This window comes from Mizuhopecten yessoensis, unplaced genomic scaffold (genome assembly GCF_002113885.1).
Source record: "Mizuhopecten yessoensis strain PY_sf001 unplaced genomic scaffold, ASM211388v2 scaffold6719, whole genome shotgun sequence".
NCBI classification, from domain to species: domain Eukaryota; kingdom Metazoa; phylum Mollusca; class Bivalvia; order Pectinida; family Pectinidae; genus Mizuhopecten; species Mizuhopecten yessoensis.
Genome location: NW_018406690.1, coordinates 1043553 through 1067685, shown reverse-complemented (window position 1 = coordinate 1067685; position 24133 = coordinate 1043553). Strand labels below are relative to the sequence as shown.

Below are 24133 nucleotides of genomic sequence, written 5' to 3'. Positions count from 1 at the left end.
GAACAAGCATACATGATACATACACTAATTTGAACAATAGGCTGGATGTTATTAAGCATATTCTAATTTCTATGATATTAAAATAATCCAAAAATGGTAAATATAACCATTGAATAGTGTTGATAGCATGCATTTTGTTATGTTTGACTGCAAAGCTGTGTCATTCATATAGACTGTAAAATATTGTATCAACACAGTTCAAAGCTTAATGTTATGATAAATGTTATGAACTGTCTAGTCCCCACCATCCCGAGGTGGAAGGGTGATAGGCCTATTTACTTTGTTTTCAAAATAGAATATACAGATATGAACATCAGATTGCCTTTGATGTGTCATGTGTCTAAACTCTAGTGTAGGTCAGACTTCTCCTTACAGATAAACTTTCATTTAATGAAGGTCAACAATATAAATTACATAGAAAATTGTAATAGAGAGATATGGGTAGTAAATGTGTACTGTTGATTGTTTTAGTATTTTTCCTGATGTTACATCCTTTTTCTCCATCTCTTCAGACCAGCTGTCCAGTGTGTATGGATCGCCTGAAAAACATGATTTTCCTGTGTGGACACGGCACATGTCAGATGTGTGGAGACAGAATGGCTGAGTGTCCCATCTGTCGCAAGTCTGTAGAGAAACGCATCCTCCTCTACTAAGAGAGGCAACTATTAAAATGCATCACCTTCTATGGGAGACAACTACTCAAATACAACCTCCTCTGCCAGTGGAGACAACTAAGAGATTACATCCTCCAGTAGTTGTGTTGACAACTAATAGAACACATCCTCCAGTAGTTGTGTTGACAACTAATAGAACACATCCTCCAGTAGTTGTGTTGACAACTAATAGAACACATCCTCCAGTAGTTGTGTTGACAACTAATAGAACACATCCTCCAGTAGTTGTGTTGACAACTAATAGAACACATCCTCCAGTAGTTGTGTTGACAACTAATAGAACACATCCTCCAGTAGTTGTGTTGACAACTAATAGAACACATCCTCCAGTAGTTGTGTTGACAACTATTGAAATAGAACATCCTCTACCAGTGGTGACAACTAATAGAACACATCCTCTTGTAGTTAGGTTGACAACTATTGAAATAGAACATTCTCTACCAGTGGTGACAACTAATAGAGCACATCCTTCTGTAGCTATGTTGAAACTAATAGAACACATCCTCCTGTAGTTGTCTTGACAATTATTCAAATGCATCCTCTTCTGCTAGGGGAGACAACTGTTGAAATGCATCACCTTCTATGAGAGACAACTACTGAAAAACAACCTCCTCTATCAGTGGAGACAACTTATAGAGCACATCTTCCTGTAGTTCTCTTGACAACTATTCAAATGCATCCTCTTCTGCTAGGGGAGACAACTGTTGAAATGCGTCCTACTCTACTAGTTGAAACAAATATTGGAACACATTCTCTTCTACTAGTGGAGACAACTTTTTAAATGCACTCTTCAATGGAAAAGGAAGCTAATGGAACACACCTTCCCCCCTCCTGAGGCAACTACAGAACTATATCATAGAGTAGGAGGAAATAGCAGTAGAAGACGTTTCATCTCAACTCTCGATATTCAAGCATAGAAAGTATGCCATGGAACTTACATATATATATGTCTACAGAAAGAAAAAAGTTCCTTGTTTTAGGATGTTGTTGTTGGAGATAGTTAACAACTCTTAACAGGGGAAAACATTGTCCTCTTCACAGGGTAGAGAAGGGAAAATTTACTGTAGAGTGAAAAATATATTTATTATCTTCTCAACCTTAAATAGGAGGACGACACATACGCTTGGAATGAATGACATACTGAGATTGTGATATTTGACTTGCCTTGTTCCCGTCATTCCTGTGTAGATGTCAAGGGAGGTAACCACGGTGTTTAGTTAACAGAAGGACTCTCGGACCCTTACCATTAGTAAAGACCCCTTTCCAAGACAATTTGTGTCATATTGACGTCCTATAACTTCCTAATTATAGAGACTATACCAGACGTAGGTGGCATTCGTTTGTGCCAACAGCTTGTGATGAGCAAATCAAAATTGATGAAACCAATGTGACATACAAGATATCGGATCGTTTTTTTGTGCATGCATAATTCTTTGCATTATTGACAAAGTAATGAAATCACAAGTTGGTTTGAACAAGGGTTTGTTCATATGCCAATATCACATAGAAGAAATAAACACAAAAAATAGTTTGCAAAAAAAGATTTTCATGAAAATTTGCAAAATTTGCATCATATTTGGATTTTCCAGTATAATTTATAACAACTTAGTTGCATATATAGAGGATATTTAATGAAAGCTGATTTGACTATGACTTATATCCAACTGTGTGACTTTGTTCTTGGTCATAATGAGAATTAGACATGCGTATGCCACAGACTAGATAAAACGGTACTCTAAGCATTCAACTTGTTATTCCTTCACAGATAGAAAGTTAGTTTAAAATTAAATTGTCCTTTTGAAATTATGTTACGGATAAAATATGTACAAAAAAAACATCAGGCAATTGTCTATATAATTTCCAAAGCTGTTTCACCTTATAGTTATCATTATATATGTATTTGCTTTGTGATCTTACTGCATGAACTATATGAATACAGAGTTGTGTCCCCTTGATATATTATCGTGCTTGTTAATTGTCATATGTGTGTATAATTTTGATCAAGGGAAATAACTCTTATTCAATATATTGTTACAAAACTTCAAAATTTACTCTGGTCTAATAATTGATGTCCTTACACATGTGAGGATACGTGTCTTTGCTCTTGATGATTTGAGTGATCAGCATGGCTTGTATTAAGCAAATTATTGACAGACTTTTGGACTGATGGAAAAAGTGAATGTCTTTATCACCAGGTATATAAACAGGTCTGATCATTTTGTGATATCAGGATTTTTGATATCTGACTCTCTGATATCTGTGGGTATACTGATTAATACAAGAACAAAACATGGGTTTGCTTATTATTATGGTTTTATTAACTGCGAGACAATGTCTGATTTTCATGCTTATAAATATGTTCAATTCATTCATTGTGTAGATTATCATTTAATCAATTTTTTAATCTAAACCATTACCGGTTTTTTTCAGTTTATTAACTTCCAATAATAGTCATTAGGATCAATCTAGCATTGTAGCCATTGCCATCAGTCCTATGTGATCATGTGTCCTGTGATTATTTGATAAGAAATGCCTGCTTCTTTAATTTTTCGGTCTATATTCTTTGTGAATCTGCCTTTCAGTTTGTTCTTTCCTTCCATAAATAACACCGACCGTTTTCACCATTTCAGTTTTAATACATAATTTTTTATTTTTTGAGAATAATCGTTTAAACTTGAATGAATTAAGCGGTAGATGAGTAAGATTTTCAGTTTTCACAAAACGTATATAATAACATATGGTATTGTTTTTGTGCTTAGGAAATCTGTTTAAGTTTTGTAATTTCAACAAAATAAAAAGAAAGATATAGATTTTCACGAAAATTTTCCTTTGCTAAAATCAATTTGGTTAAATAAATGAAAACACAACCAAGTATCAAAGCTAGAATATTTGAACCAGAAAAGTTACTTGATGGAACTACAGTTACATAGTGAATACAGTGTACAATTCTGATTGTAAATTGTTTACGGTGGTTAAATGACTATAGATTGTACTAATGTAATTGGACTGTAACGGATGGTTAGGGCATTATGTTACTAATTTGACAATGTTTATAAATAGTATGTTAAATGAGGTACCACCCGTCGTCCTCCTGAATATATGTCTGCAGTACTAGCCACAGTAAACCCTTACTAGTCTTTTCTCTGAAGTTGTGGTAAATGCTGCTCTCTGATTGGTCACTTTTACTGTGAAATCACAAAGGTGTTAATTTTCATATTCTTGGTAAAATATTGATGTCTTTAACCATAAATTGAAATTTCTGGTGAAATTGAGGAGGGGAGGGGTGGGGGGGTTGACTGATAACCTGTTTAAGAAATAAACCTCAGCTTAATCATTATCAAGGGTTTGTAATGATGGGCTTATCATTGGTAAAATACAGTACTGTGATTTAATGTGTATCTCTGTACGGTAGGATATCATATTCAACAATCTCTGTTGTATTATAATGCATCAGTTATAGTCTGATATTACATACATGAAGTGTTGATGTACAACACATGGCATGGTGAGCCAGGTTGTTCTAAGGAAGTCTTTTACTAAGCAGACAGTGTTCTATAGCTAGGTAGGAAAACCTGAGGTATTGATTTTCCTGGCACAGATAGTTGTATTATTGTGCTGTAAATAACTTGACATCGTATAACCTATGTTGACTGTAAATTTATCATGTATATGGTTTCCCTCAGCTATAATGTATAGTCGGACCCAAATGATCTTCATATTAAGTAATCCCTTTATTTTCAGATTTGATTACCTTTTTGATTGTCCAGGTGTGTTGAGTAGAGTAAATATGGCATAGGATGTCACAACTGTTTCACCTGTAACTTGAGTTGTCAATTTCTTACAACAATAGATCTCCCTATGCTATCTATATAAATATTGACCCCCCTGTAATCATTGACGGCTAATCGAAGATCAACACGGCACGTCATTGTGGTCTGACTATTCATTGTTCCCATCAGCTGTTTGTTTACTTGTTTGCTTATTGTGATATTCTATGAGACTTGTTGAATTGGTCAGTTTCAATAGTAATTATATAAATTGTTTACTGTCTTATTTGAGAAAAGAAACTCTGTTTGTCTACTTCAGTCAAATGTGATCTTCTAAAAACCAACATTCATTTGGTGTTAACATCTGTATACAGTATTTTTTGCATGTGCAGTTTCCTCTGGAACCTTTTTGTTGTGGAGATCTGTGTATTATACAAATATCTTCCTTACTAGGGTTACATTTCTTTCAGGAAACTAGTATGTATTAGTATACCAAGAACGTTTAAGGTATGATTCCTGTGTTCTTACATCAGATTTGTTGATATACTGAACAAATATATGACAAGCTTTAGTTAAAAAGCTGTTTGTAACAAGTTTCAGAAATTTCCTAGAAAAGAAAATGAAGTCGAAACAATTCTCATCATGACATGTAGATTTCTTAATTATGCCGCCTTGCAGAAAAATGAACTCTTGTCTAATTGAAAATGGCTAACCAGACAGCCCTGAATTCAGTGCTATAAGCATGTTATCTATGACGGAATATAAACTGTTTGTGTTATATTTACCTACAGTACCGTAATATATTCTAAACACCTGGCCTAAATGACCTAGAGTATTCTTATGCCAAAAGAAGTTATCTCCCTTTGCTACACACAGGACTTTGTGTTAACGTATTCAAACATTTCTTGCCTTCCACCTACAACTCAATCACACATTCAACTACACATGAATGTATTCAACAATCTATAGCCACAGAATGTCTGTTGAATAACATTATTTCCTTAAATTCTAATTAAATTATTGGTACCTTCATTTGTGTTGCATGCACTTCTTTTGTTACTACCGGTTTCATTTCTTAATTATAATATGATGACGGTGATAGCTTTCAAATATAATTTATGTTTTTATGTGGTAAATTATTATAGTTTCCTTCATGAATCAAGTCATTACAAAGGCTTGAGTTAACCCAACATTAATTTTCGTTTTGTCAGATTGTGGTACTTTGATAACTTTTGTGAGGTCTACAGATAGAATAAATCAAAAACTGTTAGAATGAACACAATGGAGATAACAGATTTCAAGAAAGATTTCCCCCAGTCCTAGATTGTGATATGAACATGCTCCATTGTGTACATTGAAGCCGTAGAAACAGCCAGGACAGTGTACTCTGCCGTCACTATTCATGCCAGTCATATACTTAAGTCTTCTCCAAGAAGCTTCTGTGGTTTTGGTATTACCCTGTATTAATTTTGATCTAATTGCATTTACATGTTGTGTCTTTAGTGATAAGTTATTCGACAACACAGTGATACATTAAATCAATATTGAAGAATGCATACATACATTGGTGTTGGTTTGTTTCTTTTCGACTATGTGATACTACAGTACCTTGTTTAATAGATATATTGGCTGCTCAAGTGCCTGTTTCTACGTTCCATTACCAAACGTAGTAGTATGATTTATTGTAAGTGTTTTTAGATAAAATAATGACATCTTATAGCGAACTGGAAATTTGACAAGGGAAGACAAAGAAATTTTCACTAATTTGATGTGCCTGTGGTTTACATATGTTGAAGTTAATTAACAATTAAAGAAGGAACATTGATGATTATAATAAATGTTTTGATGACTCCGGTCTTTTAAGATATCTGAATGCACTAGATACTATAGAAGCTGGTCATGAAAGGCAAGTTTAAGATTAGTGTCATCAATAAGAAGGCATGCATACTGATGACAATGAAATGTGTGTATTCCTAGATTGGAATTTACCGAAGACAAACTAAGAAAATTCCGAAAGGGATAGGAATGTCGAAAACCGCCCAAGAATACATCGTAAACATGGGATAGTCATGCAATCCTTCAAAAATGACAAATTGCCGGTAGATAAATAAAATACTCAAATGTGTGGGCTGATATAAGTTCAAAATCGATGTAAAGACTTGGACATCAAAATGTGTGAAGAGGTTGACATGAACAAGATGGTTACTGTTTCAAGTTCCTGCAAGGTCCCATCCAGACGCTAATTGCAATGTCAAAGATGGACAATCGCCATAATCGGGTCTAAACACAAGGCCTTAATGACCAATTATTCATATAAAAAAAGTTGTTCCCATATTAGTAACATATCGTCTTAACTTTGTAATTCCTGGTATAAGTACACATACTATAACAGTTAAACACTTGGATTTAAAACACCATGTCAATTTGAACACATCACTTTAAACACGGATTTAGATTAGGTTATCTAAGTCCGTGCTTGAATTCCTCAACTGCTAGTACTTAAATTCGTGTTTCATTCACTATCTTAGATGATTCTGAATAATCTTTATGGTACACTGACAGGGTATCATATCTAATATTTTACTGCAATTTCGTTGAGAGAAAGAATACTGAATTCTGGGAGATGATGGTGTAGACGGCGCCATTATCAGATGTTGCCTATGTTTTTTATGTGGTAAATTATTATACTTTCTTTCATGAATGAAATCATTACGAGACTTGAATTACCAAGGTAATCAATATCCGATATATCAGATTGTGGTACTTTGACATTTGTTGAGATATCTACAGAGCACAGAGTAAACATACTATCGATGATGGAAAGATATGTTTTGTCGTTTATTACATTGGAACAGTACAGATAAGATAACAGATTGTATATTCTGCCGTCACTATTCTTCCAATTTATATAACAAATGCTTCTATGGTCATCATTCCTCTGTAATATACTATTAGCTTTAGGTAGAGGCCTCTGTGGTTTTGATATTTTTCATGTAATAATTTTATTCGGATTACATTCACATGTATCTTTAGCAATATTTTCTCGTCAAAAAGTGATACAACTATTCTATGAAATAAGAATAAATGCATACATACATAAATAAGTAATGCATTTCTTCGGTCTGCTTAAGCCTGCAATGTAGATTACCTCCTTAGATACATGTTTATGACAGAATGAAATTAATCTTAAATTTGATCTGTCTGGTTGATAGATAATCCAGTAAATCTGACCAATCTAAATGTCCGGGTGTCTCCCGTCCATTCAAGAGCAATTCCACTGGCTAATAAAAAAAAAAATAACCCTGACTTCCCACTTAAAATATCCAGAATATTTTATCATTGTTAAGGTTAGTGTTTGATTTGATAAGAAAGTTTCCTGGCTTTTCGTTGATAAGAATTATATACAGTAATATTGTTAGAATGGGACTTCGATTAATGCCACTAATAAGAACGAATGTTTAGTTATTTCATCTTCTTTATTGAAGTCGAAAACGGCTTTATCATGGAACTCTTCAAAACTATCGTAACTGATACAGCGGTGCCATTCAACTAAATTGGGTTTTCAGAGGCTTTACATTAGACGCTTCATAATACGTCAATTTTGGCACGAGAAAGGAACATGTCGGAAAAAGAGTAAGCCCATAAGAAATAATTCATTCGTAAAACAATTGTTTTATTACAATAGAATGGTAATGAAACCAGTCTCGGAATAAGCAGAGATAGTAGCTCTAAATCAATTATGTTTGGCCGACTTTGTGTATGCGAAGAGAAAAATGAAAAAGTGGTTAAAATATACAGATACACACCAAAAAAGTTTAAAAAAACGAACGTCAATATAGGATACAATTAAACAAGCATGTATAATAAATAATGAAACTTGATATCACAACATTCATATTGCACTGTCTCTGATTATAATACTTAAAGCAAGTCACACGCTGTGTTTAACATAAGAAAGCCCGATGTCCTTGGTTATGCACTGGGTCATAACGTGGAAGCAATTTAACATTACGAATACGTCCTGTCTTAAAATCAAAATACTTTTGTTGATGCCTGGTAATTTCCGGTATTATGTTTAGTTCCCACACGTCATTCTTGAGTGAAATCTGTATCTGGTACCGTATCCCTGACATAGGGCAGGTTGTCCCGGGACATCATAGAAGCGGGTGTCCGGAAAAGGTACCGTCGGTCACGTGCATCGCTGTGTATCCGGGAACACTGTATCTCCTTGGCTTTTTTAGGACTAATGTACATCAAGCGGTTTTCCTCGCTCCGACAGTCAAACCAATCCAGCCAATCAGGGCTCAACTGTCTGAGGACGAACGCAATAGAAACGTACAATAAACATATCAGACGACAAGGGGTCGGCACAGAGAAAATCTCAAACATGGTATCATTACATTTGTTAGATTATAAATAAAACAGTTGTGATGGAAATCAGCAGTCTGTGAAAGTCACAAACGTACATTCCTTTTAACATTTGTTAGTTAATTTTCTTGTCAATTACAACGCTATTGAAACAAAACGTTGTATCATGGAGGAGAAGAGTCGATGTATCTCTCAGCAGTTTTTCATGCATACTTTTTGTGTTGGCAGTTTTTGAGATATGACAAGTCGATCTCGGTATTAGGTTTTAACTGTATTTTTTTTTGTAAGATAACGAACAAAAGTGCGCAACAAAAAAGGTTTCTTTAGAATAATTCGCCACCTTTTGAAAACCGCTCAACCAAAAGTATAGATATTATTTTGGTACGTACTTTGTGATCAGGGGGACGATTTTGGTTGACATTCAATGCTTGCTTTAATTAATAACCCATTGGTTGTTTATTGTATATTTTGGGAATAACGCATTGGTAAACTACACGGAGAAATAAACAACTTTCATCGATAAGGTAAATTTGTGACGTTTAGTATGACTGACATAGAAATGTATTTGAAATGTCTAACAATAGCATAAGTGTTCATTGAATAAAAAGGAAATCGATTCTACTTACTGGTGTATGATGTCGTAGAGGTCAGGGGTTAAAGGCAGTACATCTGAGGCGGCTACGTTCAGCATGGCCCTGGTGACGGGGCGAAGTCCCCAGTAGTTCATATCACTTTTAATGCGGTTCTGTCACATCACATACAAAAACGGTTTGTATTAATTTTTGTCGGTAGTGTTATACAACTATATCAAAAATATTATCTGAATTGAAGTTTGCTAGCTTCCGGATACAATTAATTGTGATTCACATTATCTGTCGTCCATGCGCATTGAACTCGTCTTTGAAGAATATAGGAATAAACATGTTTGTGGATGTCAGAAAATATATTGCTTTTAGTTTTAGCCACACTTCTGCGACGTTTGAGAACATAAGAATGTCTTTTAAATACGATCTCATTGTTCTGCTTTATTTAAGAGGTTTCAATAGTGCCCTTTCTATGACTACCTGTAGCTGTGGGTCGGGAATGAACCTGTCGATTTGATACCGTGTACACAGACTGTCGAATGTTATACGACGTGGTGGAAGACCAAGGGATTCCAGGATTACCGACCCTGCAGTCTAAAAATAGACAAAACGTTGAGTTGCCTGTAAGTATATCTTTTATTTCATCGCATTTATATAAAAACTTACATGATAAATTACTAGACTGTTTTCCAAAATAATTGTATTCAATAAACCAACACGATTATAACATGGACACAATACCAGAAATATAGAAACATAAGCCTAGAGAATATCTTTTGACTCAGGTTCCTGTTGTCGATATTTGTCCAACAAGTCTATTTTTAGAATGATTTGATAAAATGACACGTACACGTATTAAAAATAGTTGATACTTTATTCATTTTTGGATGAAGGACGCAATACATCTCATTCAAAATAACGTGCTCACCAATACTTAGTTCGGAAAGAAATGTGAAAAAACGGAACTCACATAAAGCACGTGATCTACAGTAGTTTTACCTGTATGTCAAAGTAATTCTTCAGTGTCATATTTCATTTGGGGAAGAATCGTAAAACGGAACTCACATAAAGCACGTGATCTACAGTAGTTTTACCTGTATGTCAAAGTAATTCTTCAGTGTCATATTTCATTTGGGGAAGAATCGTTAAACGGAACTCACATAAAGCACGTGATCTACAGTAGTTTTACCTGTATGTCAAAGTAATTCTTCAGTGTCATATTTCATTTGGGGAAGAATCGTTAAACCATGAATTTACGTACATCATTTGATCTACAGAAGACTTACCTGTGTGTCAAAGTAGTTCTTTAGTGTCACCCCAAACGAGAAGTGGAGATTGGCACACGCCTGACTGCAGTCGTGGATAACCTGTTTATGATGGCGGAATGTTATAAGTTTATTGAAAAAATAATCCATGGGCATGCTACATAAATATATTATAAACTATGTGCTTATTTCTGTAATGTATTTACGATTGCATTGCCCTAAAAAGTGTTTAAGATAACAAGTATGTACTTCTTCATTGCAATTCAAAACTACATGTATGCTTGTTATTCAGAAATGTTATACAGAGAATAGTTTAATGTGAAATGAACACGTGAAGCTTATACAAAATCATTTATTGATAATACGTGGTAGTTGGGTTTTTTGGAAACTATAATATGCATGATTGTTCTTGATATGATGTGGAAATACATGCTAGTTGAGTGGGAAAATCTTCGAGTATACATATAGAATTCAATATTTTGATATTGTTACTCAACGATGCGTACTTGGTGCTTAGGAGATGTTGAAATGGGTTTAGGGGTTTAAGTTAAAAGAGTATTTTTTTGCGAGATTGGGAATGTCATAATTATTGTATGCCTACAACCAGAATATACTACTTTTGTAGATCATGAACACCTTAACCAGGATTTTGTCATGAGAGACATCAATCTATAATAATATTTACGATTGTATTCATGATATGATCTTTGACATGATTTCAATTTCTACTTCATCGAAATTCTCGTTCCTTGTCCTAGAACATTGACATCCCAGTATTTGACTGGTGACATTATGATGAACGTCACGCTTTGTTTGTTTTGTTTGTTTCTTCTGTTTCTTTTCCTGTTGACTCTGGGTTAATCGTTTTACCTGCGTGTTGACATACATTCCATTGCTAGTATTAGTTTACTTGAAAAACCTACTCGTACAATCTAACACTGTCAGTGAATCGCTTCGTTTGTCCAACTTTCTGTCAATGTTACACATTATTTTCGTCGGGCTTGATGGTGTTTTTCCTTTGATTTTTAGTGTCTCAACGGTTCCTGGGTTTTTTTGGTATCTACTTTAAGTAGATTATGTGCTTGTGTATTGATGAAATCGGAAAAAAAAAATTCTGCTCAATTAGTAACGTGAATAGCCATTCGTCACCGATGGTAAAAATCTAACTTCATAGGTGAGAAGAATTATGCGTTTTATTTTTTGTGCTTATAGGAATTGTGGAAATAAACTTAAAAAGTGGTCACCCAGTGTTGAATAGAAAAATATTACAAGGTCATAATGAAAATAGGCGGATTGTAAGCATGAAATACGCTTTAATGGTAGTTTTTAGGACTGTGTCTATAGTGTGATGACAATTTTAGATCTAAGACATAATACAACTTATGATTGTATTTCCTGATTGATTATATTATAAAAAAAAAATGCTTTAGTTTTATTCGCTTTAACCTTTAACTACCAAATATGTACCGACTTTATTGTTATTTTTATACTGTTTTGCGTTCAAGTTTGTATACTTTCATGTAAAACGTTATAGAAATAAATCTGTGTGATGTTTGAGTTTACTTTTTTCGTGTATGTAGTATACATACCTTGACAATTTCGACAGACTGCAACAGCCGTATAAGTCCCCCATCAAGGACAATCTCTGGTTTGACCTTGACATCAAATAGGTAGACATCACCGTCACACGTGGATACCGCTATCAGTGTTAGAGTTCCTGCGGCGAAATGATACCGTATTAGGTAGATGTATTAATAATTGATGAGTACGACCAAGGTACCTAAACTTGATTTAGTTTGGCAATATCAGTACCAGGAAAAATGTATTAGAATAAAAACTGCTGAAAAACTTAGTGGCTTTTCTGTGATCATTTTACGAGAAATGTTAGTTCCAAGACCCTCTCTTTACAGGAAGTTAAAATCTAAAAGAAATTTTATTGAGTACAATTCAAACGCGTTTTACAATATATAGATTAATATACACATTTCTGACCTTAGCTCCTCATTTATGGAATTGTGTTACTGAAAAAAAAAAAAAAAGTCCAACTTTATGATAACCTTTATATAAGTTGCATGGGAAAGCAAAAACAGGTTGACCCAAGCATTTGATATCAAAGTAATGAAGGCCATGCAATTTCATCGTGTACAGATATATACTCTTTCCCCCACTAATCTTATTATCGATTATAATGACTATTCAACGTTTCATATATCGTACCTTAAGTTACAACTTTCATCGAGACGTTCTAGAGAAATAAGCTTCGGACACTCTTCTTTTAAATCATGCTTGGAACTTTTTCCAATTTTATAACTTCTACGAAAATAAATTATCTAAACGTTTTTTCCTTCTACGTTGTCGCTGTTGACGTCACATGCCTAACTTTACTAGTCATAGTTAGATTATTTAAATACGACTTTTTATCAAACCGTTTAGAGTTTCCGTATAACTACTCGGCGGCTGTGAAAATAATAGATATGTCTTGTTAAATTCTGTTATATTTTCTATTAGCGGGTACTCGAGACAAGCCGGACAGATTGTAGAAGGTAGACCCTGGCATATACTCTGATACAAATATATTTAATTACAGTTGGCATTTAAAATATTATGTAACTGATAGCAGTCCTTTAAATATAACTGCTTTGTTAACAAAAACCTTTTAGTCTGTCTGACTTCGACAATATACTTGCTTATTCATTTTGCTCTGAAATGAAAGGAGTGTAATTGATTTTTAAAATTCTATAATAAAATATATTTCACATGTAGTTTACACGCCATTACCTATATTTCACTTTACATAATAATGTGTAATTCTGAGCGGGGAATTTTATCGCCAGAGACGTACAAAATACAATATGTTCTACAATAATATATGTCTGATTTTGCCTACCTTTCTTCCCGACATTGATTCCCTTGCAGGCTAATCCTACCACCGGTACCTCCAGACACAGTAGTTTGTTGACGGTCTTCTCGGAGGCAGAGACGGAGTTCACGTAATGGAGGTTTGGTGGCATCCTGCCCCTCTGGTGTAAGATTTGGTGGTTTATCCCAGTTATCTGTATCCTTTAGTCGATGTTTGGTGATATTCTACCTTAACTCTGGTATCCAATCTGCTCACATATACCTGTGACTTAAACCCATAACAATAAGTATGAGAAAACACACAAAGTTCCTGACCTGGACAGGTCTATTTGTTACAGGTGTGTTAGGAATATTGTACCCGGGTACATCCTACATCAATAATGCACAACAGATCATCGTAAATCGATCGCAGACTAACACAAAAGATCAACCTTGGACGGTGATTACCGATTTTTACGGGAAACAGAACTAATTCTCATGTCATGTTGCCCCTCCAAATGATCAATGATACCTGTACAACTGGGGAGGAAATTGATATTTCTTGTTAATAGGCCATTCAGTGATTGGTTTGTTGGTTGTAGTGTTACATTTATAGCAGTATTGGGCAAAACACGTGTAAAGTATTTGGTGTTACCATACCCAGGTAAATCGAAAAATGTAAATGACCACTTGTATTTGTATTATGTATAAACTTCTTCATTGTCTTTAAAAAATAAAATAAAAACAATGAAAAAGAAGCCGATTGTAGTATAATAGAACAAATATTGCAAGACTACAATAGACACCAAAACATAAGGAAAACATTATAAACTCACAGAAAGTGAAATCTCAGTTTGAAATCAGTTCGTGATGTGGACTATACAAAATCGTCTATTCCTTTGGTAGAATACTAAGACTGAGTAGCGTATTGTTTAAATGAATGAAATTCATACAGGAAAATCCTGATACTTAGTATACGCTCTTAATAAGCCATTCGACTGTGACCTTTGAACTCATTAAGCAAAGGGACCCTGTATGTTACTTCTGAGGAAAGGACAGTCAATAAATCTAACTTGTTATTTAGGGTCAGTAAAGCACCAATGGACGTGTGTCAGTCTATTTACTTAGGGGATAGTAGATTATAACCTGACTGGCACTAATAGGCTAGTTGTGTGATAAAACAAAACAAACATTTCCCCCTGAAATGTCCAGTCTACTAAATTTTAAGATTGATTCCATTATGCTGGTAATTAATCGATTATTCCATGTTACAAGTATAGACAGATTGTAGACATTCATCATTGTAAAATATCAAATTAACAATATCAATTTAATATACGACTGTATCGATATATTTTATGTATTACATTCATCTCTTGAGTCAAAAAGGAAAAGGACATATCACGATTCGATAAGACAACAAAAGCTGGGAAACACCAAACGGGAAGACAACCCATCATGGAATATCAAACATATCATCCAGCTCTGCCGGAGGAGGAAGACGGGCTTGTTTACTAAGCTAAGTATCCATCGATAAGGCATGACCTATGAATCATGAGTCCCAGAGTCCATATACGTCGTCATACCAAAGAGGAAAGTGCATTGTGTCTATCTTTAAGTATGGTGCTGTAGCTGGACATCAATGAATTAAAAATAAATTATCTTTCATTTTTCCACTTTTTTTTTATTGTATTCGTATTCTATATTCATATACTTTATATTGTATTGGTATTTTATATTTAAATATTTTACATTGTATTTGTATTTTATATTTATACACTTTATATTGAATTCGTATTTTATATTTAAATATTTTATGCTGTATTCATATTTTATATCCATACACTTTATATTGTATTCTTATTTTATATCCATGTACTTTATATTGTATTTTTTTTTTTTATATTTATGAACTTTATATTGTATTCGTGTTATATATTCATTTACTTTAAATCGTATTCGTATTTTATATTCATATACTTCATGTTGTATTCGTATTTTATATTTATATAGTTCTATTTAATGTTGGCAACACGATGAACAAACTTCGAATTTGATAATAAAAAATACTCTATCAAAGTTCGACAGATTCGAATGATTCACAAAGTAAACAGTAGTCATGTGTACATAACATTTATCATCAAGTTTGTTAACGTGTCTTGTCTGAACCACGTACTTACCTGATCAATAGACAATCCGTAGAATCCCAGATAGAACCATGTTAATATTGATTAATATTGTAACTCTATCTACGGTGCAGTGTATAGTTTTAAATCACTGTCTATGCTAAGATTTATAGTTGCATGTTGAAAGTTATATTGGTTAGTATAAGATTTAATTTTTGATATTTTCTTGTATAAGTTAACCTCTTTCTGAATTTTAAATTAGGATTTTAATGCGTTGATAACTTACCATGGTAAATTGCTTTATGTTGTAATATACCACAGTAAACTGACGTATGTTGTAACATACCACGGTAAACTGCTTTATGATGTAATATACCACGGTAAACTGACGTATGTTGTAACATACCAAGGTAAACTGTGCTATGATGCAACATGACACGGTAAACTGCATTATGTTGTAACATTTCACGGTTAACTTTTCCCTTATGTTGTAACATACCAAGGTAAACTGCTTGATGGTACGACATACCAAAGAAAACTGCCGTGTGTTGCAACATACCATGGTAAACTGCCTTGTGTTGATAACATACAACGGTAAACTGCCTTATGTTGTAACATACCACGGTAAACTGCCTTGTGTTGTAACATACCACGGTAAACTGCTTTATGTTGTAACATACCACGGTAAACTGCCTTGTTTTGATAACATACAACAGTAAACTGCCTTGTGTTGATAACATACCACGGTAAACTGCCTTGTGTTGATAACATACAACGGTAAACTGCCTTGTGTTGATAACATACCACGGTAAACCGCCTTGTGTTGATAACATACCACGGTAAACTGCCTTATGTTGTAACATACCATGATAAACAGCCTAATGCTGTACAATGCAACGATAAACTGCCTTATGTTGATAACATACCACGGTAAACTGCCTTGTGTTGATAACATACCACGGTCAACAGCATAATACTGTACAATACCATGGTAAATTGCCTTGTGTTGATAACATACAACGGTAAACTGCCTTGTGTTGATAACATACCACGGTAAACTGCTTTGTGTTGATAACATACAACGGTAAACTGCCTTGTTTTGTAACATACCCCGGTAAACTGCCTTGTGCTGATAACATACCACGGTAAACCGCCTTGTGTTGATAACATACCATGGTAAACTGCCTTATGTTGTAACATCCCATGATAAACAGCCTAATGCTGTACAATGCAACGATAAACTGCCTTATGGTGATAACATTCCACGGTAAACTGCCTTTTGTTGTAACATACCACGGTAAACTGCCTTGTGTTGATAACATACCACGGTAAACAGCATAATACTGTACAATACCATGGTAAATTGCCCTATGTTGTAATATACCACGGTAAACGGCATTATGGTGTAATATACCACGATAAACTGCAATGTATTGGTAACTATCTCACCTGCTCATGTGTCATGTATTGTAGTAATCATCATAACTGGGTGGGGTTTTTTAAATATCGTAGACATATGTTAAGGATAGTTGTCATTTAGAAGTCACTTCCCGTTTAGCTGTTGTCCCTGTCATGTTAACATTTTCATTTATAATCAATATCCACGAGACATAAAACAAAACTAACATTTACATTATAATCTTAGGTATAGATCTATGTGTATAGCTATTGTTTGTAACTAAACGGCGTACAGATGTATATATTGTGGCTTATCGGCGGATTTACCTCTCCTGACCCGACCCTGGATAATCACATTGTCGACCATATACTACGTGTTTTGTCACTTGTACAGTCTATTCAAATACAATATACTAGAAATACATGTTAAGTCAGTGCTATTGTTACAGAAATAAGACTAAATGTAAACCATTACAAGTAACGTCAAATTAAAACAGTACATCAAACCAAACCAAAGTTCTCCCGTGTATAGCGACAGTAAACACTGATGTTTGTTTAATAGACTAAATAATGTTTTATGTCCAGTATTAATATATCTGTTCTATATGAATATCGATAATCCGTTTGTGCTGTATAGCATGTGTACTTGATCAATTATTAAAAGAACGACACATATAAAACACCTGAATGGCAGAAATATGTAAATCACAGACTTACCTTCCGACAGGTAGATACTAAATGAAATTCGTCTTCGGTGTTAAACTGGCGATATATTCTGGGACGAGCTTGTTGTACCAAACAGATTTCACTGTTCAATTAAGTGTCCTACTTGGTTGATAAGAGAAACGTCCCTGTATTATATACACAGTCAAATGAGAAAACGACAATTTTCGTTTTCAATAAAAGCCATTTAACACTTTGTATGTGACCATATTTAACTTACATTCAAATTGACATAAAACCTTACGGTATAAAATTTACGCTTGATCGATCACAAAAAATGACCCGATCGTCGGCGGCTTTCACCTACCTTCTGATTACCGATATGTCTACATACTGTCATGTACTCGCTTCCATTCTTATAATGTACGTACTTCGTCATAGGACAAGTATGGTCAGCTTAACGCGGAATGCAAGCATTGCAGTCAAAGATCGTTAACACATTTTTCTGTATGAAACTGTGATATTCTCCAGTCTGATGTATGCACGAGAACGATTGAAGGCAAAACACTGTAGTATTTCCGGAAAACGTCTTCTTTTGACTAGTTGACTAGCTTTAGTATCGCTATGAGTGTTCTGTTGGTGTATTATGTCAAACATGTCGGCGTCAGTCAAGCAACGCATACAATGTCTTAATTATTCCTATGGAACCTTGTACTTTAAATCAGTCATAACTTAACCACATACTAATACCTTTATTCGATATAATGACTTTATTAACATCTTTAAATTGTGAGATACATACATAATCATAAATTCATTATTTCCTTTTCTGTAAATGTGTGACATGGGCATTATCTAGCGATAATAGTATTTTTAACTGCTTTATAAAACCCGATGATTTTCAATTAAAAACGAAATAAAATTTGTTTAAAAAATGCAAACACAGATATTAATAGCATTTTTTAAATAAAGTAAGCTTATATTAATATTTGTCATAGAAAGCAAAGGTGTATTAATAAAAAAAAAAAAAAAAAAATTTCATTAGTCGATATGCAAACCACGCTAACACGATTCAACACATGTTGTCTCAATGGTTAATAGCAGCAGTTATTATCATTTCAAAGACGTGATATTGCCAAAAATGTATTGCAACCTGCATGAATTTACTGGATAACAGACTTGATCCACTCCAGATAAGATGTGACACGAGTGTAGATATTGGGGTAACCGTAATGCTGACAGGAAAATGATCCCCATGACGTCACACCAACCAGAATATAATGGTCATCCCGGAGACAGACAAGAGGTCCACCGGAATCCCCCTGTAAATAATGAAATGAAAGTCGTGTCTTTTTTCAATACTAACAACACGTATTTACAATTATTGTCCTATGATATGACATGAAGTCACTAATTTAATCTAACATACACAGCAAACTGAATTAAGTCCGTTCTGAAAATGTAAATTACCAATGTTCCTTCACTGGAATATTGTGTCGCCAACTAAATATAAGAATAAAGAGATTTTTTTTTTGTGTTTTAAAAACTATTCATCAAATTTGAATTTGTTCACCATATTTGTATTATTTTGCAGTTTATACCAACATTTGATGGATTTGAGACTTTCTTGCTGTACAGAGATATTTCTATTTCAGCATTATTTAATGACAAAAACATTATATGTTTACATTTATTGATAGGAAGTAATATAATGTATGCATATGTACGTAAAAAGAGACTGAACATTAGGTTAAGTCTATTTGAGTCATTTCTAGACTGGCCCGGCGACCGTCTCTAGAATATTGAATCATTTAGAAAAAAATGAACTCTAATAATTTTGATCACTTCGATGTCTGATTCCTAAGTTCTCAGACTAGGGGGTGATCAGCTTGTAGTAAAAAGCAGCCGGGAAAGTCTTCATTAAAACTTAGGGGCTGGTAGCCAGTCTAAGTCATTTCAAGCAGTGAAAAATATCATATGCCTTACTCCGCATGCGCCAACATCTCCATGCCCCACACAGACGTGTCCGTTGTTAATGACGCCATTCCAGCTGTCGTTACAGGCAGATGACGGTGTGATGGGTACGGAAATGTGTTGTAGGTATTTCTCGTCCGCAGTCCCTGTAACACATGAAAATTACATGAGACTGTATTCTAATTCCACTCTATCAATCATACTAAGGAAAGATCTACTCTAAAATAATTTTGATATAGCTCCGTCCCATCAATTCTTTTGAAAGGAGATAATCAGTTATTTCGGACTGCATCAATCATAGGCTCGATAAGATACAAACAACATCAATACCAAACGCCAAAAAGAAATAACATATTTTTCATTATTTTTTAGTTGACAGATTTCACGCCGCAATATGCTGGTAAAGTTCTTTAATATACTTTATACATTACTAAAAAAAAAAAAAAAAAAACAGCGAAAAAATGAAATAATGGTTCTATCTACACAATAGTTGTGATATACAAGATATAGTTATAACAATTATGTTATTCTTCTCTCCAAAGTAATTTTCCTTGACATCCCATTTTCAGAGTTGGTTCTACAGAACTGCTCCGGCCGTCGATAACAAAAGGTAAGTTGTATTACATGTATTTTGTTTCATTACCCATGGAGTTGCCCCAGCCGCTGATGACACAGTGGTCAGTTTCGTCAAACACATCCATGGACCCCGGTAAACATGCTGTCCGAACGTAATTTCCGGTTATGTCTACCGCCCTATCCAGTTTGACCAGGGCGATGTCGTTTGGTGTCCCTCTTTGGGAGGGTGCGTAGGTTGGGTGCTTGGCAAATGAAACGAGAAACAATGTATAGGAAAAAATAAAGTACTATCAATGTTTTAATCCATTTCAAATTGATGATTAATAAAAGTAAAAATTCCAGTTTTTTAAGCAGCGTCATCAAAATATTTCGTCTCATCATGAATTGAACATAGCTAAATCAAATGCTGACAGTATGGTGTATGACAATAAAACAAGAGAATATCGAAATGTCAACAAAACCGTAATCCCACTCGATAAAACTAAGGCAAAATATTAACAAAGGATTATTTTTTTTGGGGATATTCTTAAAAATACGTTTCCGTTGTATTGTCACTCGTACAAGGGTCGTGCGATTTGCTCTGTTGAAAAAAAGGTGATGGTATTTACTGTTAGCATCAAAAAAAGTACAGTCAATATTTTATAAACATAATGGATCACATTTTGTTTAAAGCTGTTCTATCAAATGTAACCTTTGCGTAAGCTGCCTATGCCAGCTCCATACGAAATGCAAAACTGCTTATCTGACACTGGAAGAATAATTATAAGGCTATAAGCACTTGATAATTTGCCATAAGGAAACTATTGCCGAAAATTATTTAAACGGGGAATGTAAGCCTTCACCTTTTTCAATTTTCTCGCCCTTCATCAAAAGGTCGAAGATTTTTTAATGACCTGCCAAAGTATTGTAAATACAACACTGTACATGTACAGAATTTTACATATTTGTAACGATGTATGTAACTCATCGACATATCTTGTTTAACATTGTAGTTTATCTTACAGTGTATATTTAACAGTGTTTCTAATAAAACGATGTATCATTATGTGATCGATAAAATAATGATACATTATAATTAAACAATGTAACATGCCATAAAATACATAAAATGAGTGTTCTACTGAATTATGAGTAATTATCACAATAATACTTACAACTACCCACTCAGAAGTTGTCAATTTATTTTCGTTTCCAGTAACGTTATCAAGATGGTGTTCCCCTAGGTATATCGTCACATCTGTCGGAGTGTGTCTGAGATAAGAGAAAAAGACATGTCATGCATTAAAGTGAATGTCGCTGGTGTTCGATGGAGGAGGTACGTTAGGTTATACCTTACAGAGTCAGTTTATACCGTGTTTTATACTGTTCATATTATGCTTTATTCTGCTCATATCATGTTTAGTGCTCTTTTACTGAGTTTTACAGTATTTAACAGTGTTAAGAATATTTTGATATCCTGTAATTACCTCTGGAGACAGTGAGCAGCCGTGACAACCCACTGGTCATTGATTAGACTTCCTCCACAGAAGTGACCAGTGACGTCATGGAATGACACTTGCCATGGCCACTCGCCTTCCAAGGCTGACTGACCGCCTACTATCCGCAGTCGAGGGTTGACAGTGGACGGGTAAATTGTTATCTTACCACATTGGAAAGTCCCTTTAACAACAATAGGAATAAGTGACATGTCAATGATAACCTGGCTAAAAAAAATCAATAAAATAATATAAAAACAACAACAACAAAAGAATACCTAAGTGTCAACAAAACCAAAATTCGAATTCAAAATTGATAAAACTATGGCTAAAATATGAACAATGGAAAGTTTTACACGGAGATCGATTACATCTTTGGAAACCATGTGTGTAAGTTTGTCCGTCAGCAGTCGACATCTATCTCGGAAATCATGATACTCGGAGCAAGCGTACCGAATCAACTGCGACATGTAAACACCGTAGGAAGAGGAACCAGGGATATTACCATCAAGAAAGGGAAAGTTAACGGTCGGAAAGTCGAAATCGTCCCAGTTATCAAACAGCTTAGTAATGAGTTGTTCCTGTTGTTAATAATCAGACACGACAAAAGCCCTGTTTGACCCACAATTAACCTTGCCATTATAAGATGGTACAGGGTTCTTGAATGACCCCGGTGTTTACCAAAACCTAAATTAGCTGTAAAAATGTCATAAAAACTAGTTGTTTACAAAAATAGGATATTCATTTATTTACTTTGATAATTATTGTATCATGGGTTGAATCTTTAACGTTACATGCTCATACAACCCACAGATGACGTTTGCATGCATCGGTTATGAATGTATAAAAACCTGAGATACAAAAGAAAAAGACAACACTACGCTTTAATTTCTTCGGATAACACATCTCCAACAAGCCTTATAAAAATATTAATATTGTTTAGCAAATATATATTTAATCGAGATTTCAAGCTCAATATGAGAAAACGACAATAGGAGCTGGGAAAACACTTTTTTTTAAAGGAATAATTCACTCCACAGCAGACCTGACAACCTATTGCTCACCTGGATGAGGTATGTCCACCTGTCCTTCAGGTTCTACACTACCTGTGTGTTCCTCTACAACAGATTCCTGAGGCTGGTGGTCCGCTTGTCCAGAGGGAACATCCACTGACGGTAAGTCCAATAGACAACACACCTTCCCCCTCATACAGTCTCCATAACCATCGGCTACCCGTCCTTCACATTTTGTGGCTCGTGTGCACTGACCCCCGGACGCTTCACATGACTCCAAACGATGAGCGAACTTTAAGCCTTGATGGAAACAATTCAGTTTTTTATTTGTTAGTAATGTTTTAATCTAGATATCTGATTTCTTTGACAAGGCGTTTTAATTAATTGATTTTTAAATTGATGAACTATTTTTAAAGCTTCAAAACCTTATTCAGAAAATCGGTTTTATTTCTTGGCGAATAAATCATACTTTTATCAACTTATAAAGGAATGAAACATGTTTTCCTAAAACTATTGTTTATACCGTTTGCTCGATATTTTGCGTTTTAAGTTATGATGAATTGAAAATCGTGTTTACCTGAGCAGTGTCCGACACACACGAGAACTACACACACAGACAGAAGTGTCGCCTTCATTGTCATCCGCTACACTGTTTGACCGAAGCTTTTGTCTTTGCTTTATATATAGAAAGGTGGACTGGAAAATTCCTCAATATTCATTTGTATCGAGCTCCCTCAACTTAACAACATTCAGATGTTTAATTTCAACCTAGAATAAGCTCGCCATGATTGATATTCATATATCAACACACAGGCTCTTTTGTTAGAAATAAGCTCGATCAGACTAAAATAAACATGAATGAATACATATTTTTTGTAAAATTTCCAAACGAAAATCAGTATTTGAAATGTTGACAACATGACATTTAGTTTCAAAGTTTGTTACAATTGAGTGCAGGTATTTATTGTCGTCGTTCGTAAAGATCGCCTCTACTTGACCTGCGATATCAGATATATACTGTAGCGGTATTTATGGCTGTGGTCATTATAACAACATCAGTCGGAAACCTCGAGTACCATTGGCCGAAATTTATTGGTACATGCTCAGGGACACGGTATATATATAACCTTGTTATAAAATAAAGAAATGTTTCGACGGAACAGTTTATAAAATAATCATTTAAATTTCCACTTTTTGATTTCTAAAATCATCTGTAGAGTATTGTTAGTCTAAAAATAGTTAACACACCGCCGTGGTTATTTTACATTATACATATTTATCGAAGCCATGTCTGAAAAATCTACAATTTGTTTCATGAATGTTAAAGAAACCCTGATTAAAGTCCAAATTGATAGCTTTTGAACTATTTTAAAAAACGGATACACGATTCTGAGATGCCCGACGAAGTACTG

The 24133-nt window shown here is 34.4% G+C and overlaps 3 protein-coding genes across 7 annotated transcripts in view; 1 reads left to right on the top strand and 2 right to left on the bottom strand.

Moving 5' to 3' along the window:
• The window catches only part of LOC110452524 (E3 ubiquitin-protein ligase MIB1-like), an 84326-nt gene extending 78323 nt beyond the window's left edge, over positions 1-6003 (top strand). For 2 of the 3 annotated variants that reach the window (XM_021501115.1, XM_021501113.1), the window contains exon 22: positions 513-6003. In XM_021501115.1, the coding sequence (XP_021356790.1) occupies positions 513-653 (141 nt within the window). In that variant the 3' untranslated portion in view covers positions 654-6003. The remainder of the gene's footprint in view (positions 1-512) is intronic. The other variant, XR_002463199.1, reaches the window with a different exon arrangement.
• Positions 6004-8504: 2501 nt separating this feature from the next.
• On the bottom strand, positions 8505-18078 carry LOC110452523 (piRNA biogenesis protein EXD1-like). Of its 3 annotated transcripts, XM_021501111.1 has the most exons (8): positions 18051-18067; positions 17738-17871; positions 13546-13785; positions 12248-12375; positions 10680-10760; positions 9874-9987; positions 9436-9554; positions 8505-8753 (listed from the first exon to the last, which is right to left on the bottom strand). In XM_021501111.1, the coding sequence occupies exons 3-8, from the start codon at positions 13667-13669 to the stop codon at positions 8531-8533; spliced, it is 789 nt and encodes a 262-aa protein (XP_021356786.1). In that variant the 5' UTR covers positions 13670-13785; positions 17738-17871; positions 18051-18067; the 3' UTR covers positions 8505-8530. The 3 variants fall into 3 exon arrangements, with proteins under 3 accessions (XP_021356786.1, XP_021356785.1, XP_021356787.1); XM_021501110.1 differs by having other exon boundaries at positions 17738-18078; XM_021501112.1 differs by having other exon boundaries at positions 13546-13779; positions 17738-18078.
• Positions 18079-18713: 635 nt separating this feature from the next.
• LOC110452550 (chymotrypsinogen A-like) lies at positions 18714-23358 on the bottom strand. Its single transcript, XM_021501158.1, has 7 exons — positions 23299-23358; positions 22773-23021; positions 21700-21892; positions 21388-21484; positions 20301-20475; positions 19670-19803; positions 18714-19005 (listed from the first exon to the last, which is right to left on the bottom strand). Exons 1-7 carry the CDS (start codon positions 23354-23356, stop codon positions 18847-18849), a joined length of 1065 nt encoding a protein of 354 aa, XP_021356833.1. The 5' UTR covers positions 23357-23358; the 3' UTR covers positions 18714-18846.
• Positions 23359-24133: the final 775 nt, after the last annotated feature.

Bases quoted from the DNA above. Each gene is read 5' to 3' on its own strand.
- LOC110452523 (XM_021501110.1), bottom strand. From the start codon at position 13,669: ATGCCACCAAACCTCCATTACGTGAACTCCGTCTCTGCCTCCGAGAAG. The intron at 9,555-9,873 runs GTAGTCATAGAA...GTGATGTGACAG, and splicing joins TTCCCGACCCACAGCTACAG to AACCGCATTAAAAGTGATAT. The intron at 8,754-9,435 runs GTAAGTAGAATC...GTTCGTCCTCAG, and splicing joins CTCTACGACATCATACACCA to ACAGTTGAGCCCTGATTGGC.
- LOC110452550 (XM_021501158.1), bottom strand. From the start codon at position 23,356: ATGAAGGCGACACTTCTGTCTGTGTGTGTAGTTCTCGTGTGTGTCGGA. The intron at 23,022-23,298 runs GTAAACACGATT...GTTTCCATCAAG, and splicing joins GTGTGTCGGACACTGCTCAG to GCTTAAAGTTCGCTCATCGT. The intron at 19,804-20,300 runs GTAATGAAACAA...CATGTGTTACAG, and splicing joins CGGCTGGGGCAACTCCATGG to GGACTGCGGACGAGAAATAC.